Below are 15965 nucleotides of genomic sequence, written 5' to 3'. Positions count from 1 at the left end.
TCCACTCATCAAATAAATATAGCTCTCTTTATCCATCACTCAATTATATCCTTATCGGAAAAGAAAGATAAAAACACCTATTCAGAAAAATCGAGAGCTAGAAAATGAAAGTTTCGAGGTGTGCTAGGTGGAAACTAAAAGTTAAGAAAACAAAAAGTGAGAAGAAATGTTTGCAATTAGTCATTGACCAATGGGTAACTGGATTCCTGGGCACCCCCCACTACTGATTACGTGCTTGACGTCACACGCACGGTAGAGAAAAAAAAACGACTGCTGTGGTTGGAGCAGGCGGCAGAAAACAGGCTTGCCTGACTCCGCGGAGCCACTCGAGCTGCCCTTTTCCACAGACGTACCGGGTGCGCTGGCTCGGGTTTGACACCTTGCCACACACCGATTATTATGAAACATTTCAATTTGAATGTGAGGAATCGGACAAGGGTTCCGGATTGATTTCGAAAAAAAAATAATATAGAAAGAAATGAACAACAACACATTGCAAACATATTGAGCGCTGAGCGCGGAAGTGTTTGTGCTGAGCAGAAGCATGCGATAATTGACATGGATACAATGAGTTAGCACAAGTGGGAGGAAAGAGGAATGTCTCAAGAGAAAGGGCAAACGACAATAGGAAACCGTATCGAATGAAAGGGGGAGGAAGCATCACAAATGAACATGGTGCATAGCAGTTGAGGATCAGAGAGGATTAGGAATACACCGAGAATACTATTACATATTCCGTAAAACTGTATTAGAAAAACTGTATTCGGAACTTCTATTGTTCCAATATCCGGAGGGACCTTCTATTACAGGGACCTTACAGTTAAAGGGGCCGTTCTATTGAACAACACATTTTGAATGGGGCGTTTCTATTTTCCGAACCCCTCTTGTAGATCCCTTCTATTAGAGGAGCCCTTCTAGTAAAGGGGCCTTTTTAATACAAGTTTCATGGTATCTAAAAAGGGAAATATGAGTCATTACAGGATAAATGCAATTCTTTCCCTTCTTTAAATCAAATCATAAAAGTTTTTGGCTATAGATTTCAAGCTACTGATTTCAAGAAATTCAAAAAGTTTCAAATTGAGGTTCAAATTGAATTGAACAGAACTCGAGCTATTCTACAGAACCATAACAAAAATTTGAAAAAAAATGCCGAAATTATAGAGAAAGAGTCACAGAATTCCGATATACCGTAATACCATTACCAGAAGGATTTTTAACTTTGAGCCAATTTATCTCGGTTTCTGTCAAAAATATGGGAAAATTGTCCTAATAAATTGTTGATCATAATATCACAAGCATAACACAAACAGTAGACACATTCTTGGTAGCTTTTACAGGAGTCGAGATATATAGCATCAAAGTTGACGGTTTGGGTAGCACTCTATTAGAGTGTATACGGTAATACTGTAGAATGAGTTAAACTAATAAGTTAGATTTTTACAAAAGTGTTGGTTTTTCGAAAATGCTTCAAAATGGGAAAACCAAATGAAACTCAAAAAACTACAGTAAGATATGGAATTAAACCCAATAAAACGAGACAAGAGGTGAAAAAAAAGCCGTGTTTAACCCTGTCGGAATGAGAAACAGAAGAAGAAGAAGAAAAAGAAGAAGAAGGAAAGTAGAGCGAGTGAGATTCCGAATAAGCTCCGAAAATGGGGAAGAAGAATACCTCGGACTGAGTGCACAAATTAGTGGTGTAAGTTGTGAAATTCGAACTCGAAGAGCAAAAGAAGCGACAAAAGAACGAGCGAGTCGCTGCTCCCCACATGCTGTTCGTATTTTCGGCAATCTCCTCGCCTCTCCTCCCGAGCCCGAATACGACGACGTTTTTTTTGTTTGTGACATTTTTTCAATAGTGTTTGAACAATAGTTGGATGATGAGGTTTCAGAAGCATTAATCGGAAGCTAATCCTGAGAAAGGGGTTCTGGGGAACGGTGACAGTATGCCAGAAGGAAAGTGTTAACAGTTCATCAAGATCTTTTAGAAAACTAGACAACTGATCAGAAAGAGTTTTTTAAAAGAAATCGAAAGTTTCAAGAAGAGTGCATGAAGAGAAATTTGGAAACCAAAAAATGAGACAAAAAGGGGAAACTAGTGGTTAGGGCTAAAGACTTTGGCATGACTGTGAAAGGATCAGGCAGAGGTGGAATAGCAGAAAAGTGGCAAAATACGATTCCAGGGGTGGTGAGAAGCATGCTGATCGGTGGAGACGAAGACACATACCATCCGGTCATTGTTTGCATTTGCAAACACGCCTTGAGCGCACAGTCCCTCAACGGGAGCCGCACGGGAGAGCCCCCGGGAGTAGACGGAGAAGAAGAGTGAGAGGAGAGCACAACTCAGGCGCTTTTGCGTTATTTCGGATTATCGACCCGAACGACACATGTGTTCGGAGCTTAATTCTGTAATTCTGTCTTCTCTGCAAAAAGTGCACAAAAGAAGACATTTGTTTTATTCAAAAACGGCGGGGTGTATCCCCCATACAAATCACAAGTCGAGGAATCAACACAGAGAGAAATGGCATGAAAATCAAAAATCACACAGGAAGGAATCGGGGGTATTAGTCAAGTACAATCAGCTCATTTATCTCTCCGAACGCATGTTCTGATGCCAGAGAATTCAATGTGTCAATGGCTCTTCCTTCTCCAACGACGACTGCTTTTCCACGTTGCAAATTCACTGTACGATGATGGAATGTGGTTGGAAATCTGAAAAATACCAAATGATTTGTATTCCTCTGGTCTAATTTCAATACTTGTTGAGACCGAAATTCCTTAGGTATCGTAGCGAAATTCTTAAACGAGCATGTATGTTTCGTAAATATTTTCTGGCCCATTTAAAAAAATTTTTCTCAACGAATTTCATCGATTATGAACCTTTTTTTTAACAAAAAATGCATCGAAAAATTGGTCAGAAAATAGTTACGTAAAGTACATGCTCCCTTCACTATTTCGCTACAGTACCCGCCCACCGCCGAAATTTTGATCCTTGCTCAAGTTACCTTGTAGACAAACGGTTGACCATCGGATTAAGTCCCCACCCACTGCACATTCTGTCCATGATTCCTTCACGAGTACGATCCTTCAATATTTTAAGTTTTCCGTGTTTCTCCAAAACTTCAGCAAGTTCCCGGCAGCTGAAAAAAAGTTCTACTAGTCACCAGAATCGGACGTCACCAGAATCTACTAGTCACCAGAATCGGACGCATACCTAGACTCGGCTCTTTGGATATTGACACGTAGCAAGTTTTTCAGATCGAATTTATCTCCAAACACCAATTGTGACATGTATTCATCTGGAGTGATTGGTGGTTCAAACTCCAGCTCCAAGTTCTCTTTTATCACATTCCATCCGTGATCGTGAGCAAACACTATGCATGCGCGAATCATATCTGGATGAGGGACATCTCCCATTGGATGCATATAGGCAAGGAGTTGGATAAGAACTTCTCCAGGTATTAAATCTCCTCTGGCACATTCACGATGAAATTCTGGAGTATAACGAGCAATATACTCTCCATTCTGTCCGATGCACAACATTTCTTTTCCGTGGGCTGCCAGAAGACCACTGTTGATGTAGAAAGAGGTACCACGGAATAGGATAGCTGATTTGGTGGTATCTCCGGCCTGGAGGGAAATAGGGTTGAATCAGAAACAGATATGTGATTGTTTACCTCTAGCTCAATGAAGTTCAACTTCTGAGTTGGTGCTTGGAGAGTCGTTGCATCTGGTTTTGCAGTTCTTGCTTTCAAAATTGCTGGGCATACAATCTGAGTGTAGACTTGTCTTCCACAAAAGTTTTCAGGCTCAAACCCAGATTGAATCATTCGATTCCACGTTCCATTTAGAGCAGCTTGGAATGCGAGCTCACGGATTGCAGGCTCCAAACGATTTTCGATGGCTGCTTGGAAGCGTTGAAGGAATGTCATCTGAAATTTTATTGAAAATTATATAGTTTAAAAATGTTTGAAATTAACACTTACGGGTCTGTAGTTGTATTCAATGAGATGTTTCGACAAATGGTAGATCAAATTATCGCATTTGTATCCAACTGCTCCAGCTGTCAAACGACGGAATGAGGCATAAATTACACGACGTGTTGGATATGCTTGATAGAGAAGCTCCAGAAATGCTTCTTTTTCAGAAGACGTGGCTCTGATGGCTGGGCAGTCGGAACGAGATGCGTATTCTTTTTCTGCTTTGCTCATGAAATCAGAAAGAAGCGCAAGGATGTTGGCGTGGACACGAATACGGGAACCATCGTCAAATTCAATGACTTCGTCGCCCTCTTGGAATGTCGGAAGGTCTAAATACATCTGGAATTGAGGTAAAGATTATCAGTAACAATAATTAAGCTACCATATTCAACACTCGCATTTCGAACTTCAAAAACTTGACATCGTTTGTCTGAACTTCTACATTAAGAGGATAGGAGAAGCCATCGAATTTGTAAACATCTTTGTCGACAACGTTAAGAATATGAGATTCACATCCAGTCTTGATTCTAAGTTGAACCAAAAGTTGCCATTCAGCAGGTGTTGTAGATTGAACCGAGAGATAGACATGACGAAATCCATATTCGATCACTTGCTTCACACAGAATAACAACTTCTCAAATACGAAAGTATCTTGTGTTGGTCCATTTTTAAGGTTTTGATCGTCAACAGCCACAAAAACGACAGTTTCTTGGATCGCTTCAGTTTTTGCTTCTTCTCCAACAGACATTCTGACGTCTTCCTGATTTGCCGTCTTCTGACTTTCTTTCAAAAGTTCCAAGTCCATTTCGTGGAAACTGATAGCAGTCTCAGCAGACAGAACGGATAGTTCCGATAGCGACATTGTTTGATTTCGCTTCTACTTCTAGTTTTGAATCTTGTGAGAAATACCTCATATGATGCCTCCGCTCTTTTTCTTCAGCTGGCACAGTTGGCATGATCCCTAGCTAACCTAGATCAAGTTCACGTTCAATAAGCAAAAAAGCTTTATGAAAGAGTTTCAAAATGTCAATGAAAAAGTAAAAAACAGAAAGATTGCAATTGGTCAGTTCAACAATAAATAGGAAAGTACTATGAACCGTAGGATGCGGACGGAAGCCAAAAATATGAGAAGATGTTTAGGCAGGGTTCACTCCAGCTGGATAGGCAGATGGTGGTGGACCAGCTGTTGCTTGATTTCCAGTACTAGAAGTTGACGATGTCCCAGAAGTACGGGCGGTCCAGTGAACGAGAGCGTTGAGACCATACGCAAGAACAAGCAGAACGGAGTTTATCTATGAAGATTTTGGTTGGGATGAACTACTCTTTATACTCAATAAACAATTGAAAACTATAAATTTTAGCTCACCGTAGCCGGAAGGAACCAAAAATTGAAAAGATGGAAAATGTTGACAAAATAATAGATGGTGTTGAGAGCACTGCATACACAGAAAATGGCACTGTATCCCAGCTCCTAAAAAGTTTTAACTCATTTTCAAAAAAAAGTAAATTCTAGTTTTTTTCATACTTGTTCTCTGGGCCTTCGGGATCTGTCATAGTTTCTTTCAGAATCAATATTTTTGAACCAACTAAATTAGATTTGATAGAACTCGACGAGCGCTACAAAATGACACGGTTTGGAAAATTGTATCTTATCTATGAACAAAGTTACAGGTCATAAAGTGACTTTGTCCGGACGTGCCGAGCTGCACCTTGCAGGGCCTGCTGTTTTTGTTCCGTTTCGCCCGTAACTTTGTTCATAGACAAGATACAGTTTTCCAAATAATATCATTTTGTAGTGCTCGTCACGTTCTATCATGTCTAATTGAGTTGGTCCAAAAATATTGATTCTAAAAGAAACTATGGCAGGGCCCGCAAAGGCTCGGCAAAGGAACGGATTACAAGTATGAGGTTTTTGAAAAATCAACTTACAACAAGAACCCATTGGCCAGATTTTGTAAATAATAGGTCAAAGAAAACAGCAGCAAATACGCCGAGAGCAGTGATAAACTCAAGAATCGAAGTGAGACAAATGAACCATCCCCATCCACGAAGACCTGGAGATGCCATAAAGATGATTTGGAGAAGTGTAAGGAGCACAAATGCTGGCTTCAGCACTTGTGGCATTTCTTTCATCTCTTGATAACCCATCTTTTTCTATCTGGAAATTATAGAATAAAGGATCAGTGTCCATAAATGTAGTTAAACAGAAAACAGAAAACAGGTTTTCGCCGATCACTGAACCATATTCTGAGTCAGTGGAAACTACAATTTTTGCAGTCACATCGACGAGTTGTTGATGATAAAAGTTGATTCTGGGAACTGATATCGATTGGAGGGAAGGAAAAAGGGAAGAAACTGTAAGGAAAACAACGAGAAGATACGAATAAATTGAGGGAAAAGCGAAGGAAACTAGTCATATCATACTTGTAATCCTGGCCTTTTCCGGGCCTTCGCGGGCCCTGGCATAGTTTCTCTCAGAGTCAATATTTTCGGACCAATTAAATTTGATATGATAGAACTCGACGAGTGCTACAAAATACGACAAAATAGTACGAAAAAGGCAGACCCGGCCCGAGCCTTCCGGGCCGTCCGGAAAAGCCACTTGATGGCCTGTAACTTTGTTTATAGACAAGATACAGTTTTCCAAATAGTAGCATTTTGTAACACTCGTCGAATTCTATCATATCAAACTTAGGTGGTCCGAAAATATTGACTCTGAGAGAAACTATGCCAGGGCCCGCGAAGGCCTGGCAAAGGCCCGGATTACAAGTATGAGAAGGCCCGGATTACAAGTATTACAAAAAAAGAAAACTCAGCGTTTTTGGAAGCATGAATTTTTTGTTTTAATACATAAATTTTTTGGACGCCCATCGGCCGCCCAATGTCCGTCGCAAACTATTTTGACATGAAGAACATTTTTTGTATCAATTAAGGCAGTTAAAAATTAGCAAGTTTTAAAATAAAAAACTCTTCAGAATTCTGAAAAAAATTGCCTTAAAATTTGAAAATACCTAAAACAAAGAACAAGAAAACAATCTTTGTTGTCAAAAATTTCGAATATATCAGATGTGAAACCGTGATCTAATCACAAGGAGTCAGAAAAGTTAAATGATAAAATGAAGAAAGAATTTCAAAAGCAGAAGCACACATCTGGTCACAATCTCATATTTTTTGTGATTCATGAAATTTTGAAATGAAACCTAAACCTTTCTAAAGGGCATAAAAATGGAAGAGAGATACCGGAGTGAAGTATTAAAATAAACAAAGTCTGATTTCACAAATGAAATGGTGAAGCTAAAATTTATTGTTCAGAAAATTAAAACTTAGTTTTTTAAAGTCCTAAAATAATTAGCTTAATTATCTTGACTCCTATGCAAGATATCAAAAATGTGTCAGCTGACAAAACACTTCTGATATTATGATAAACAATTTACCAAATGACATTTTTTATATACCTTATACAAAAACTGAAAAAATTGTCTCAAAGTTAAAAGCTAGAGGGCCTTTCTATTACAGGTATTACAGTATATATTAGCCTGGAATTATTATGCTTGAATTATACGGAAAGAGCAATATAATTCAAGGTTTCCAAACTAGGACGTCTGACTACAGTATCCGAAAACTATTCTGGAAACTGTTAGATTGGAAATTTATAGGTTCCAATTGAATGGACCCTCACTGAACTACAGTGCCCAGATCTGGAATTTTTGATTCAATCGGCCGGACTTGGTCTGATCTATGACCGAAACATCGAAAATGCACCTTTCAGTCTTCAAAACTTCCACCGCCGCCCACATGTCTATAATTGTTGATTCCAAGCTGGAAAACTGCTTAAATAACATTTTTGATTGTGCTTATTATTGTAAAAATACTTTTGACCCATCTATGCAATCTACAGTGTCTGAATCGAAGCCTTGTTCCAAACTCCACCTCGGCAGCCATCACATTCGTCGTCTTCCGACGCCCGGAAAACGTTTCTCTGAGGCATTCAACATTATGGGAGTACTCTGCTAGGTTCCCTTGAGTTTTCCAATTCATTAAAAGCTAGAACGACTTTGTCGTTGGAGCTTTTTTACTTCGGAATTGCTTTTATTCAAAATTCCTACAGTATCTCTGGTATTCTGTGAAAGTGATGATCCAGAACCCGTGAAAAGTAATTACGGAGTTTCTATTGAATTGGAAAACTTGAGGGAACCTAGCAGAATGTTCCCAGAATGTTGAATGCCCCAGAAAAATTTTTTCCCGGCGTCGGAAGCCGACGAATGTGATGGCTGCCGAGGTGAAGTTCGGAACAAGGCTTCGATTCAGACACTGTAGATTGCATAGATGGGTCAAAAGTGTTTTTACAATAATAAGCACGATGAAAAATGTTATTTAAGCGGTTTTCCAGCCTGGAATCAACAATTATAGCCATGTGGGTGGCGGTGGAAGTTTTGATGACTGAAACGCTGATTTATCCATGATCCACATAAGTCAGACGATTGATACTTCCACAAAAGTATGAAAATGTGCTGAAAATTAAAAATTTTTATAACGAAAACTGGTGATTACGAAGCCAAAACCCCAAAACGCGCTATACTTTTGACGCGGTGCATTTTCGATGTTTCGGTCATAGATCAGACCAAGCCCAACCGATTGAAACGAAAATTTCCAGATCTGGGTTCTATTAGACGCTTGTTCGAATAGTGTAAACAGATTTTTCCTATCTGTTACAGGAAATCTGGAAACTCATTTTCTGAGGGGGGCGCTATACTTATGACGCGCACTGTACTATAAAACATTCTCACTTCACAATATTTGCCTATTATGGAATTTGACACATACTGAAATTTAAGAAATCACTAAATAAACAAGTGTTTACGTCACTAATATTGTTTCTTACGAAACCACCATCTGACAAGAATTGAATCCTAATCAATAGAGGAAGAAAGTATGGAGTGACTCTCGTTTGGCTTATGCCACATCACTTTTGATCCACACAATGCAAACATTTGAGTCAGACTCTCTTTCCATCGAAACATGGATCAAATCGATTCAGAGAAAGAGGTGTGAAAAGTCGCAGTATTGGAGAAGTGAAGCCAAATAAAAAGAGTTGAACATGAAGGGGGGAAGAGAGTGGAAAAGAGGAGAGAAAACTTTATTTTGAAAAACGATTGATAACGACGACGCGCAACCCGATCATCATACGACAGCAGGCAGCAATTTTATGGCAAAAGAGCAAATATTTCTGTTTCGCAGAGTATCGTCCTATCTATGTGTATTGTGACCATATAGTTAGGCATTTTCGTCCATTTTTTCCGCGAGTGGGCGGGGCGTCGCTGACGCAAGGCTGCGGCGCGGAAAAAGCCTATTGTCTATTCAAAATAATCGCGCGAGTGAACGAGTGAAAATGTCTGCGTCTCTACAGCGCCTCTACAGGTTTTGATACTCTCTACACGTTTTTTTACTCGTTCATCCGCGCGATTATTTTGAATAGACAATATCGTTTTCTCGAGCCGTTTTCTGCCGAAATTTCGATTTCGGACGGCTGGAAACTTAGAAAATTGTATCGGAAAGTGTGAAAAAGGGTGTTTCGATTATTTTTAGTGTGACAACAAACCTAATTTTACAAATGCATCGTTCAAGTACCGATGTCATGCAGAAAAATTTTTGTTTATGTGAAAAAAAACGTTAAAAAAAAGTTTTCCAAAAGCGAAATCGAACCCACACGTCTTTGCTTAGCACACCGCTTAACCAGTCACAGGTGATTCGCGCAAGATCTATTATAGGTGAAAAATGGTTCGCGCGTAGGTGATTTGGGTACATGGCACGAAGCCTATTATAGACCAATAATAGGCCTATCGCGAACAAACTTCTGCAATAGACCTATTGTAGACCAATTGTGGACGATTTTACCCATAATAGGCTTGTTCCGAAACCTACAATAGACCTATCGCGAAAACTCTATCCATAATAGACCTATCGCAAATATTTAAAAAAAAAATATTCGATGCGAAATAAGGAATTAGAATAATAACGATGTTTATTCAATAACAAAAAAGCAACAAATAAAGAACAATTTAACAATGTGATGGGAAAAGAAAACTTCCTTAAACTCCAAAATACATTAGCAGCCTTCAATATCAATGCTGTCGTCGACATCGTCTCCAGATCCGTCGTAATTGGGAGTTCCGCTGAAGTTGGGAGCGTCTTCGCCACTAACATTGCTCGAATTGAAGTTCAGGGGATGTCTGAAAAGAAAAATTGGAAGAAACAATAGAACGAAAATATTGAAATTAGTTTTTCGTCAGCCGATGACCCATAATTCGTTTTTCCTTAATGTGTTTATTGGGCTTTTTGTTTTGTTGTTAGAAACATATCGTTTTTTGTCTCTTTTTCTCTTTGATGAATTCGGAACTATTTCTAATAAGCGACGGACTTATTTTCAATTTTCCTACGTTTTGGCAACTGCGAGGTACGGTCGACGACTCGACTGCCCAGTCTGCCGACACCGTGACGCGCATTTGCGTACATCTCATTATATTTGTTAACAAAAGTCAGCCAATGCACTCTGTTACGACTATTCGCGACTCACTATGATCAGAATTGTTGGATTGAACGGTTAGTTAATTTTATTAGAATTCAAGGTACTCGCCGCACGAATTTTCAGGAAACACCGTCATTATATAAGAGTATTATAATCGAGAAGAAAACGGAGCCATGTTTAAAACGGATGAAATCGAATTCTGAGCACAAATTTCTGCTAATTACGGATGGAATTTAAGATTTTGGGACGAGAAATCGATTTATATCACCGAAGAAACGCGGTTAGTGTGCAATTGCCGAATATATAGGTACTCTCCGCTTAAATTTTCAGAAGCCCGCACTATTGGTCGCGGAGTCTTCTAGGATGAAACCAACGTGAGGTTATTTTGGATGAAAATGGCGATGCCTCGATTTTTCTTTACGATTTCTCCATTTTTTGAAGTGCGACTGAGCGGAAGAGTGGTAATTTTTTGAATTTAAAAACTCACGATTTCAATTCTGATGCCTCTCCCTTCATTAGTTCATCATGTAGCCAAATCGCTGCTTGCTCACTTTGGGATTTTCCAAATTTCGCGTTGTATCGGGCTCTCACTCTATTTCTGAATATAGGTAGATGAGGTATTTTAGCTGAAAACTTGGACAAACTCACAATTTATTCTCGAGTGAAGATTGAAGATAGGAAATTACTTGGGTTTTTCGGTCTTGGCTGTTCGTTTGACCAAAACCCGCGATGATGTAGTCTGAGTATGCGCTGACTTGATAACGTATTGATTAGTAATCTTACCGCTCATTTTCGTGAAAATCGAAGGGTTGACAGGAACATATTTGTTTGCCTTTTGAGAAGACCCATAGCAAACCAAAAGCTCGTCGGCATTATCAACCTGCAAGAGCAATCTGATCGTTAGTATTACTGCAAGGTTCTAATTTCAAACTGACTGCATCCCAGACGTGAAGAGCCAAGCGTTTCGTATGAGCGTCAAATTGAGTTGAAGTCCAATTGCATACTACATTTTCTGTGAGAATATCCGACAATCGAAATGTTTTTCGACTCGGTAATTCTAATTCTTCGTCGAAGCATTTTGCTGAATCCAAGGAGAAGCCTCTTTTTTCGATATTTCCAACTAAATTGGATACTGTTTTCGTTTCTCGGGGGGCACGACGATTTCTGGCATTGCTCTTAAAAGACAAGATTTTGTTTTGAACTGCTGTTTCGAATTACCAGTGCCGTCTGAGTGGCCATTCCCAGCGAGAACTTTTCAAGAAGTCTTTCCCTTCTTCTCGACATTTGCTTGCCAAATTGAGCCACTCCATGTAGTCGATGTCTCTGTCATTCTTGATCATTTTTTCGATGTTGCGCTAAAAATAGAGGTTATGTTATTTTAATAGTTCTACAGAATTTCTCACTTCACATGTTTCCCGGTCAAATGCACTTCCGGTCTCCATATCATACAACTGTGTAGCTGCGAATCCTATTGGGGACCATTTCTGGTTCACTGTGGCTGTATACAAGTTTCCACGAGTGTAGTCAGTTCCACGAGCATGTTTCCTCTGATTCTCATCAACAAACAATCGAGAAGAAGAAGATGTAGATGGGCTTGTTCTTGTAGTCAAAGGGAGCCGGTAAGGAGCTGGTCTTGATGATCTATTGGGTGTTAGATAATGCATTGCCTAAAAATTTAAAATCTATCCCCATTCGATATTTTTCCGATTGAGAAGTTCATTGAAAATTAACGGAGAAAAATGTCATATATAACAATCGAGAGTAAAAATTCAACTTAGCTTAAATTAAAATTCATCTTTTCAATTATGAATGTAGGCGCCGTTGGCCTGCACAAAAATACTAGAAGATTCAGTACTAACATAACAAGCGACACCTAGAATCGAGTCTACAGGAATAACTTCTCGGCGCCCAGAAAGAGAACCCTCGACTAGTCCTTCATAATTTATCAACTGATTAACCATTTCCGAGTAGTAATAAAAATCTGCGTTTGATAAGGAATTGCGAATTTTCCGTAAATCCATCAGTTTTCGATCTTCAGAAACAGCCTCGATCGGCTCCACTAACGCTCCTACAAGGCTCGTCGTAACCACTGCTGCAACAAATCGAAAACACGTCTTACGTCCCTTACAGCTCGCAAAAACAATATCGTTGTTTGTTTGAGGGGAGCTATACTCGGAAATTAAAGATCCAAGAGGCAAATACATGGTAGAATACAAAACCGATTCAATCGGAATGTTTTCTTTATCAATCTTTTGCACATCTCGGATTCTCCCATCCCATGTCACATGGCTACTTCCCAATCCGGTGTTAACGATAAAAAAACGTTTGAGAGACTCGGTTCCCAGAGGTTTCGAACGCCTGACGATTTCTCTTCTCAAACTTGTATGTAGGAGGAACCTAAACTTATTAAAGGGTTGAGGATTGATAAAATGAAAATAATGGACGAACTTTGTGCATGCATTTTGAAGGAAGAAACGTGTGATGGAAGTACTGTAACCACATAATGAAAACTGATAGAAGCTCTCAAAGCTGAATGTAGATAATAACCCGGTGTTTCCAAAAAGTTTGTTCACATCTGCTAGATGATACAAAAGTTCCTGAATGCAACTTAATACTTCATAAATACCACTATCTGCTTACGTGGGTTTTCATTGTGATATACTCCTTATTAGCTTCCGCCAAATACCAAGCTGCAGCGGCCGACAGCTGAATATCGAACAATGTTGGAGCTTGCGTATTACTGTACATCTTATTTGTCAGAAATCCTAAGGCTATTAGAACTAGTCTAGCCTTTGGCTTCATTGAATCTGATACTAGGGCTGTCAGAGCAAGCGTGAGACGGAGGTGCTGAAAACGAAAATTTTGTACTGTAATTTTGCAGTCTCCTACATGAGTTTTATCTGAGCCGTTGCGAAGGTTTTCAATGTTCTCGTAATTGGAATGCAAGTATACTCGACGAATATCACGCGCGAATGAGCTGGGATCAATGACGAATAAGTCTGACTTTCGGATAAATTTTGTATCTGGAGGAAAGATTTCTGGAAATAGAGGTATCGCTACAGTACTATACTGGAATATTATTAGTGTATACCTTTCCGAATACGATCAAAAAGTCCTTCTCCGGTATTGTGCAAAATGTCAATCGGAGTATTGTAAGGTGCAATGACCTCTACAACTTTAGAACTTTTCGATGAGAATCCATTTTCTCCGTTTTTGGAATCCAACACAGTCAGATTTCCGTATCGTTGTTCTTTTCGGCTTACACCACCCCGCTTGTACAGTGTTTCTTCGCTCAGACAGTAGAAACAAGACATACTAGATGAATGTCCTTTCATACCAATGAAGGATCTTTTCGCCTAAAAAACTGATGATTGATAAACTAGGAGATATTAGTGCACCGGCTGATCTGCACAACACGTAGTGATTTTGCAATCGTAAGTAATGATTCCAACTCTGCCAGTGTGAGCTTCTACATCAGAACGGATCTTTCCAAATATAGCATTCCACAGTAAAGTTGATGGATTTTCACTACATTCGACTGCTCCTTCTAGAATCAGGTTGCACGATTTCTGCATCTCGCTAGACGGCAAATCCACCAAAACAAGGCTAACAGGCCATAATTTCCTGAACTGCATTATTGATCCGAGGTTAAGTGAAAAATTACTACTTTTTGTTACCCGAAATCTGAATTCCATCAATTGAAATAACAGTGGAAAGATTCAAGTGATTCTGAAGTTCTGCTTTCCAATATTTAGAGAAAAAGGGGCTATTCAAATTATGAACGATATTTTTCCCTTCTTTCAGTTGTTTCCTGATTTCCATGATCTTATCAATATATAGTTCCACCAATTCTTTTAATTGGGATCTGCTACCAATACGGACGAACGTTGCAGTAGCACTGTCGACGCATTTATTACTGTAAAAGGGAGAAATGCTCAGTCACTTATACATATCCGTTACCATTTCTCGTGCGAAGACAAAAGTCCCTCACCACATGCGTTACAGTAGTTGTGGCATGAAAAATTACTTTTGTAATGATACCATAATTTCCGCGCCTCTTCCGCAAAAGTATCCTCTTGACTAGTTAAAAGTCGTTCGAATTCTGAATGCGAAAAAAACTACTTGTTTTCATAAGTTTCCTATCATTTACCTCTATTCGACAATCTACTGATACAATTAGATGTTACGAACAACAATACGGGCGTCGAAACTTCTTCTATCATTCTGTTCAAATCTAAACCAGGACAGTGAATCTCTAAGTTCTAGCATAATACCTGTCTGCCCCCCGTCATCCTCATCCGTGTCCTCATCCTTATCCATATCTTCTAATTCCATTTCAAAATCTACATTGGAAGTATCTTCGAGTGTTGCCATCTCTTTGACTGCATACGGAACATCATCTTCACCAACCCTTCTTTCCTGACTGCCTGAAAGTTCGTTGTACAATGATGCAATGATGATGGACAACAATTAATCTTACTTGTATCATTGCTTCCCATTCCATGAAATGGTCGAACTTCCTTATGTGTCGTACGAGGCATGATTTAATCTGATAAAGTTTATCCTTCACACATTATCTTTATAGTTTCACCACTAGAGCTACATCTTACTGTACTAGTTATCGATATTCAATTTTCTCGATGAAAATTGAATAGAAATTTGCATTTTCCAGCAATAAAAAAGTAGTTAACTCACTCACCATAAAATAATACACTTAAAAATTTCAATAAAAATCAGAAAAATATAAAATAGAACCAGAAAGAATTTAAAGAAATAAAAAACACACCGGCAGGCGGTTTTCGCGATAGGTCTATTATAGGTCTATTATGAACTCTGTGTTTTCGCGATTGGTCTGAAATCAAATGCGGTATGGATAAAGCTTCGTGATAGACAAGTCGCGAATCACCTGTGGTACACCAAACGCGCACACCGAGAGTGGGCGCATTGTTTAATTATAACACCGCCACACGCGCGCTCTTTGAAAAAATTATTTTTCGATGAATTTTCTGGAGATTTCGATACAAATGTGCTTCGCATTTTTTTCGGCCAACTTTTTGGAATATCTCACAAACATCATTTTATGTAAATTTTCCGTAGAATCCGAATATGTAAAGAAATCTAGCGTTTCAGCTTCCATTCGTGATATAATTATGAAAAACGAATATTTTCATTGAGTATGTCATTTTGTGACGGAAAATAAAGTACTTTCTGATAATTCAATTCTGTTCAAAATTTATTTGTGTGATGTTCGAGAGTAGTATTATCTATAGAAAACATAATTTCTATAGGTTGTCACTAAAATTTTTCACAATATTTACAGCCTGTTTGGCTGAAATGTACTATTTTCGGCTAACTTTTCTGAGATGTTCATTATGATTTCCTTCTAGTAAAAATCTTAAGTTACTGGAAACAACAAAAATTTTGAGCGTTTCAGCCACCCATCTCTTTTACTGTGCGTTTTT

The 15965-nt window shown here is 38.9% G+C and overlaps 4 protein-coding genes across 4 annotated transcripts; all 4 read right to left on the bottom strand.

Annotated features, from left to right (window-relative positions):
• Nucleotides 1-2561: 2561 nt before the first annotated feature.
• CBG03227 lies at nucleotides 2562-4839 on the bottom strand (the record flags this gene model as incomplete). The annotated part of the gene is made up of 6 exons (XM_002631339.1): nucleotides 2562-2709; nucleotides 3003-3137; nucleotides 3212-3627; nucleotides 3675-3929; nucleotides 3984-4316; nucleotides 4360-4839. The coding sequence occupies 6 exons, from the start codon at nucleotides 4837-4839 to the stop codon at nucleotides 2562-2564; spliced, it is 1767 nt and encodes a 588-aa protein (XP_002631385.1).
• A 274-nt stretch (nucleotides 4840-5113) lies between these two features.
• On the bottom strand, nucleotides 5114-6125 carry CBG03228 (the record flags this gene model as incomplete). Its single annotated transcript, XM_002631340.1, has 3 exons — nucleotides 5114-5269; nucleotides 5344-5448; nucleotides 5907-6125. The coding sequence occupies 3 exons, from the start codon at nucleotides 6123-6125 to the stop codon at nucleotides 5114-5116; spliced, it is 480 nt and encodes a 159-aa protein (XP_002631386.1).
• A 3958-nt stretch (nucleotides 6126-10083) lies between these two features.
• CBG03229 lies at nucleotides 10084-15044 on the bottom strand (the record flags this gene model as incomplete). Its single annotated transcript, XM_002631341.1, has 9 exons — nucleotides 10084-10207; nucleotides 10991-11101; nucleotides 11190-11383; nucleotides 11722-11826; nucleotides 11907-12170; nucleotides 13144-13350; nucleotides 13393-13541; nucleotides 14778-14930; nucleotides 14984-15044. 9 exons carry the CDS (start codon nucleotides 15042-15044, stop codon nucleotides 10084-10086), a joined length of 1368 nt encoding a protein of 455 aa, XP_002631387.1.
• CBG03230 lies at nucleotides 13568-14138 on the bottom strand (the record flags this gene model as incomplete). The annotated part of the gene is made up of 4 exons (XM_002631342.1): nucleotides 13568-13572; nucleotides 13595-13672; nucleotides 13820-13859; nucleotides 13902-14138. 4 exons carry the CDS (start codon nucleotides 14136-14138, stop codon nucleotides 13568-13570), a joined length of 360 nt encoding a protein of 119 aa, XP_002631388.1.
• Nucleotides 15045-15965: the final 921 nt, after the last annotated feature.

This window comes from Caenorhabditis briggsae (genome assembly GCF_000004555.2).
Source record: "Caenorhabditis briggsae complete genome, chrII, whole genome shotgun sequence".
Lineage (NCBI taxonomy): Eukaryota > Metazoa > Nematoda > Chromadorea > Rhabditida > Rhabditidae > Caenorhabditis > Caenorhabditis briggsae.
The sequence above is the reverse complement of the archived record's forward strand: the minus strand, read 5'-3'. Positions and strand labels throughout refer to the sequence as shown.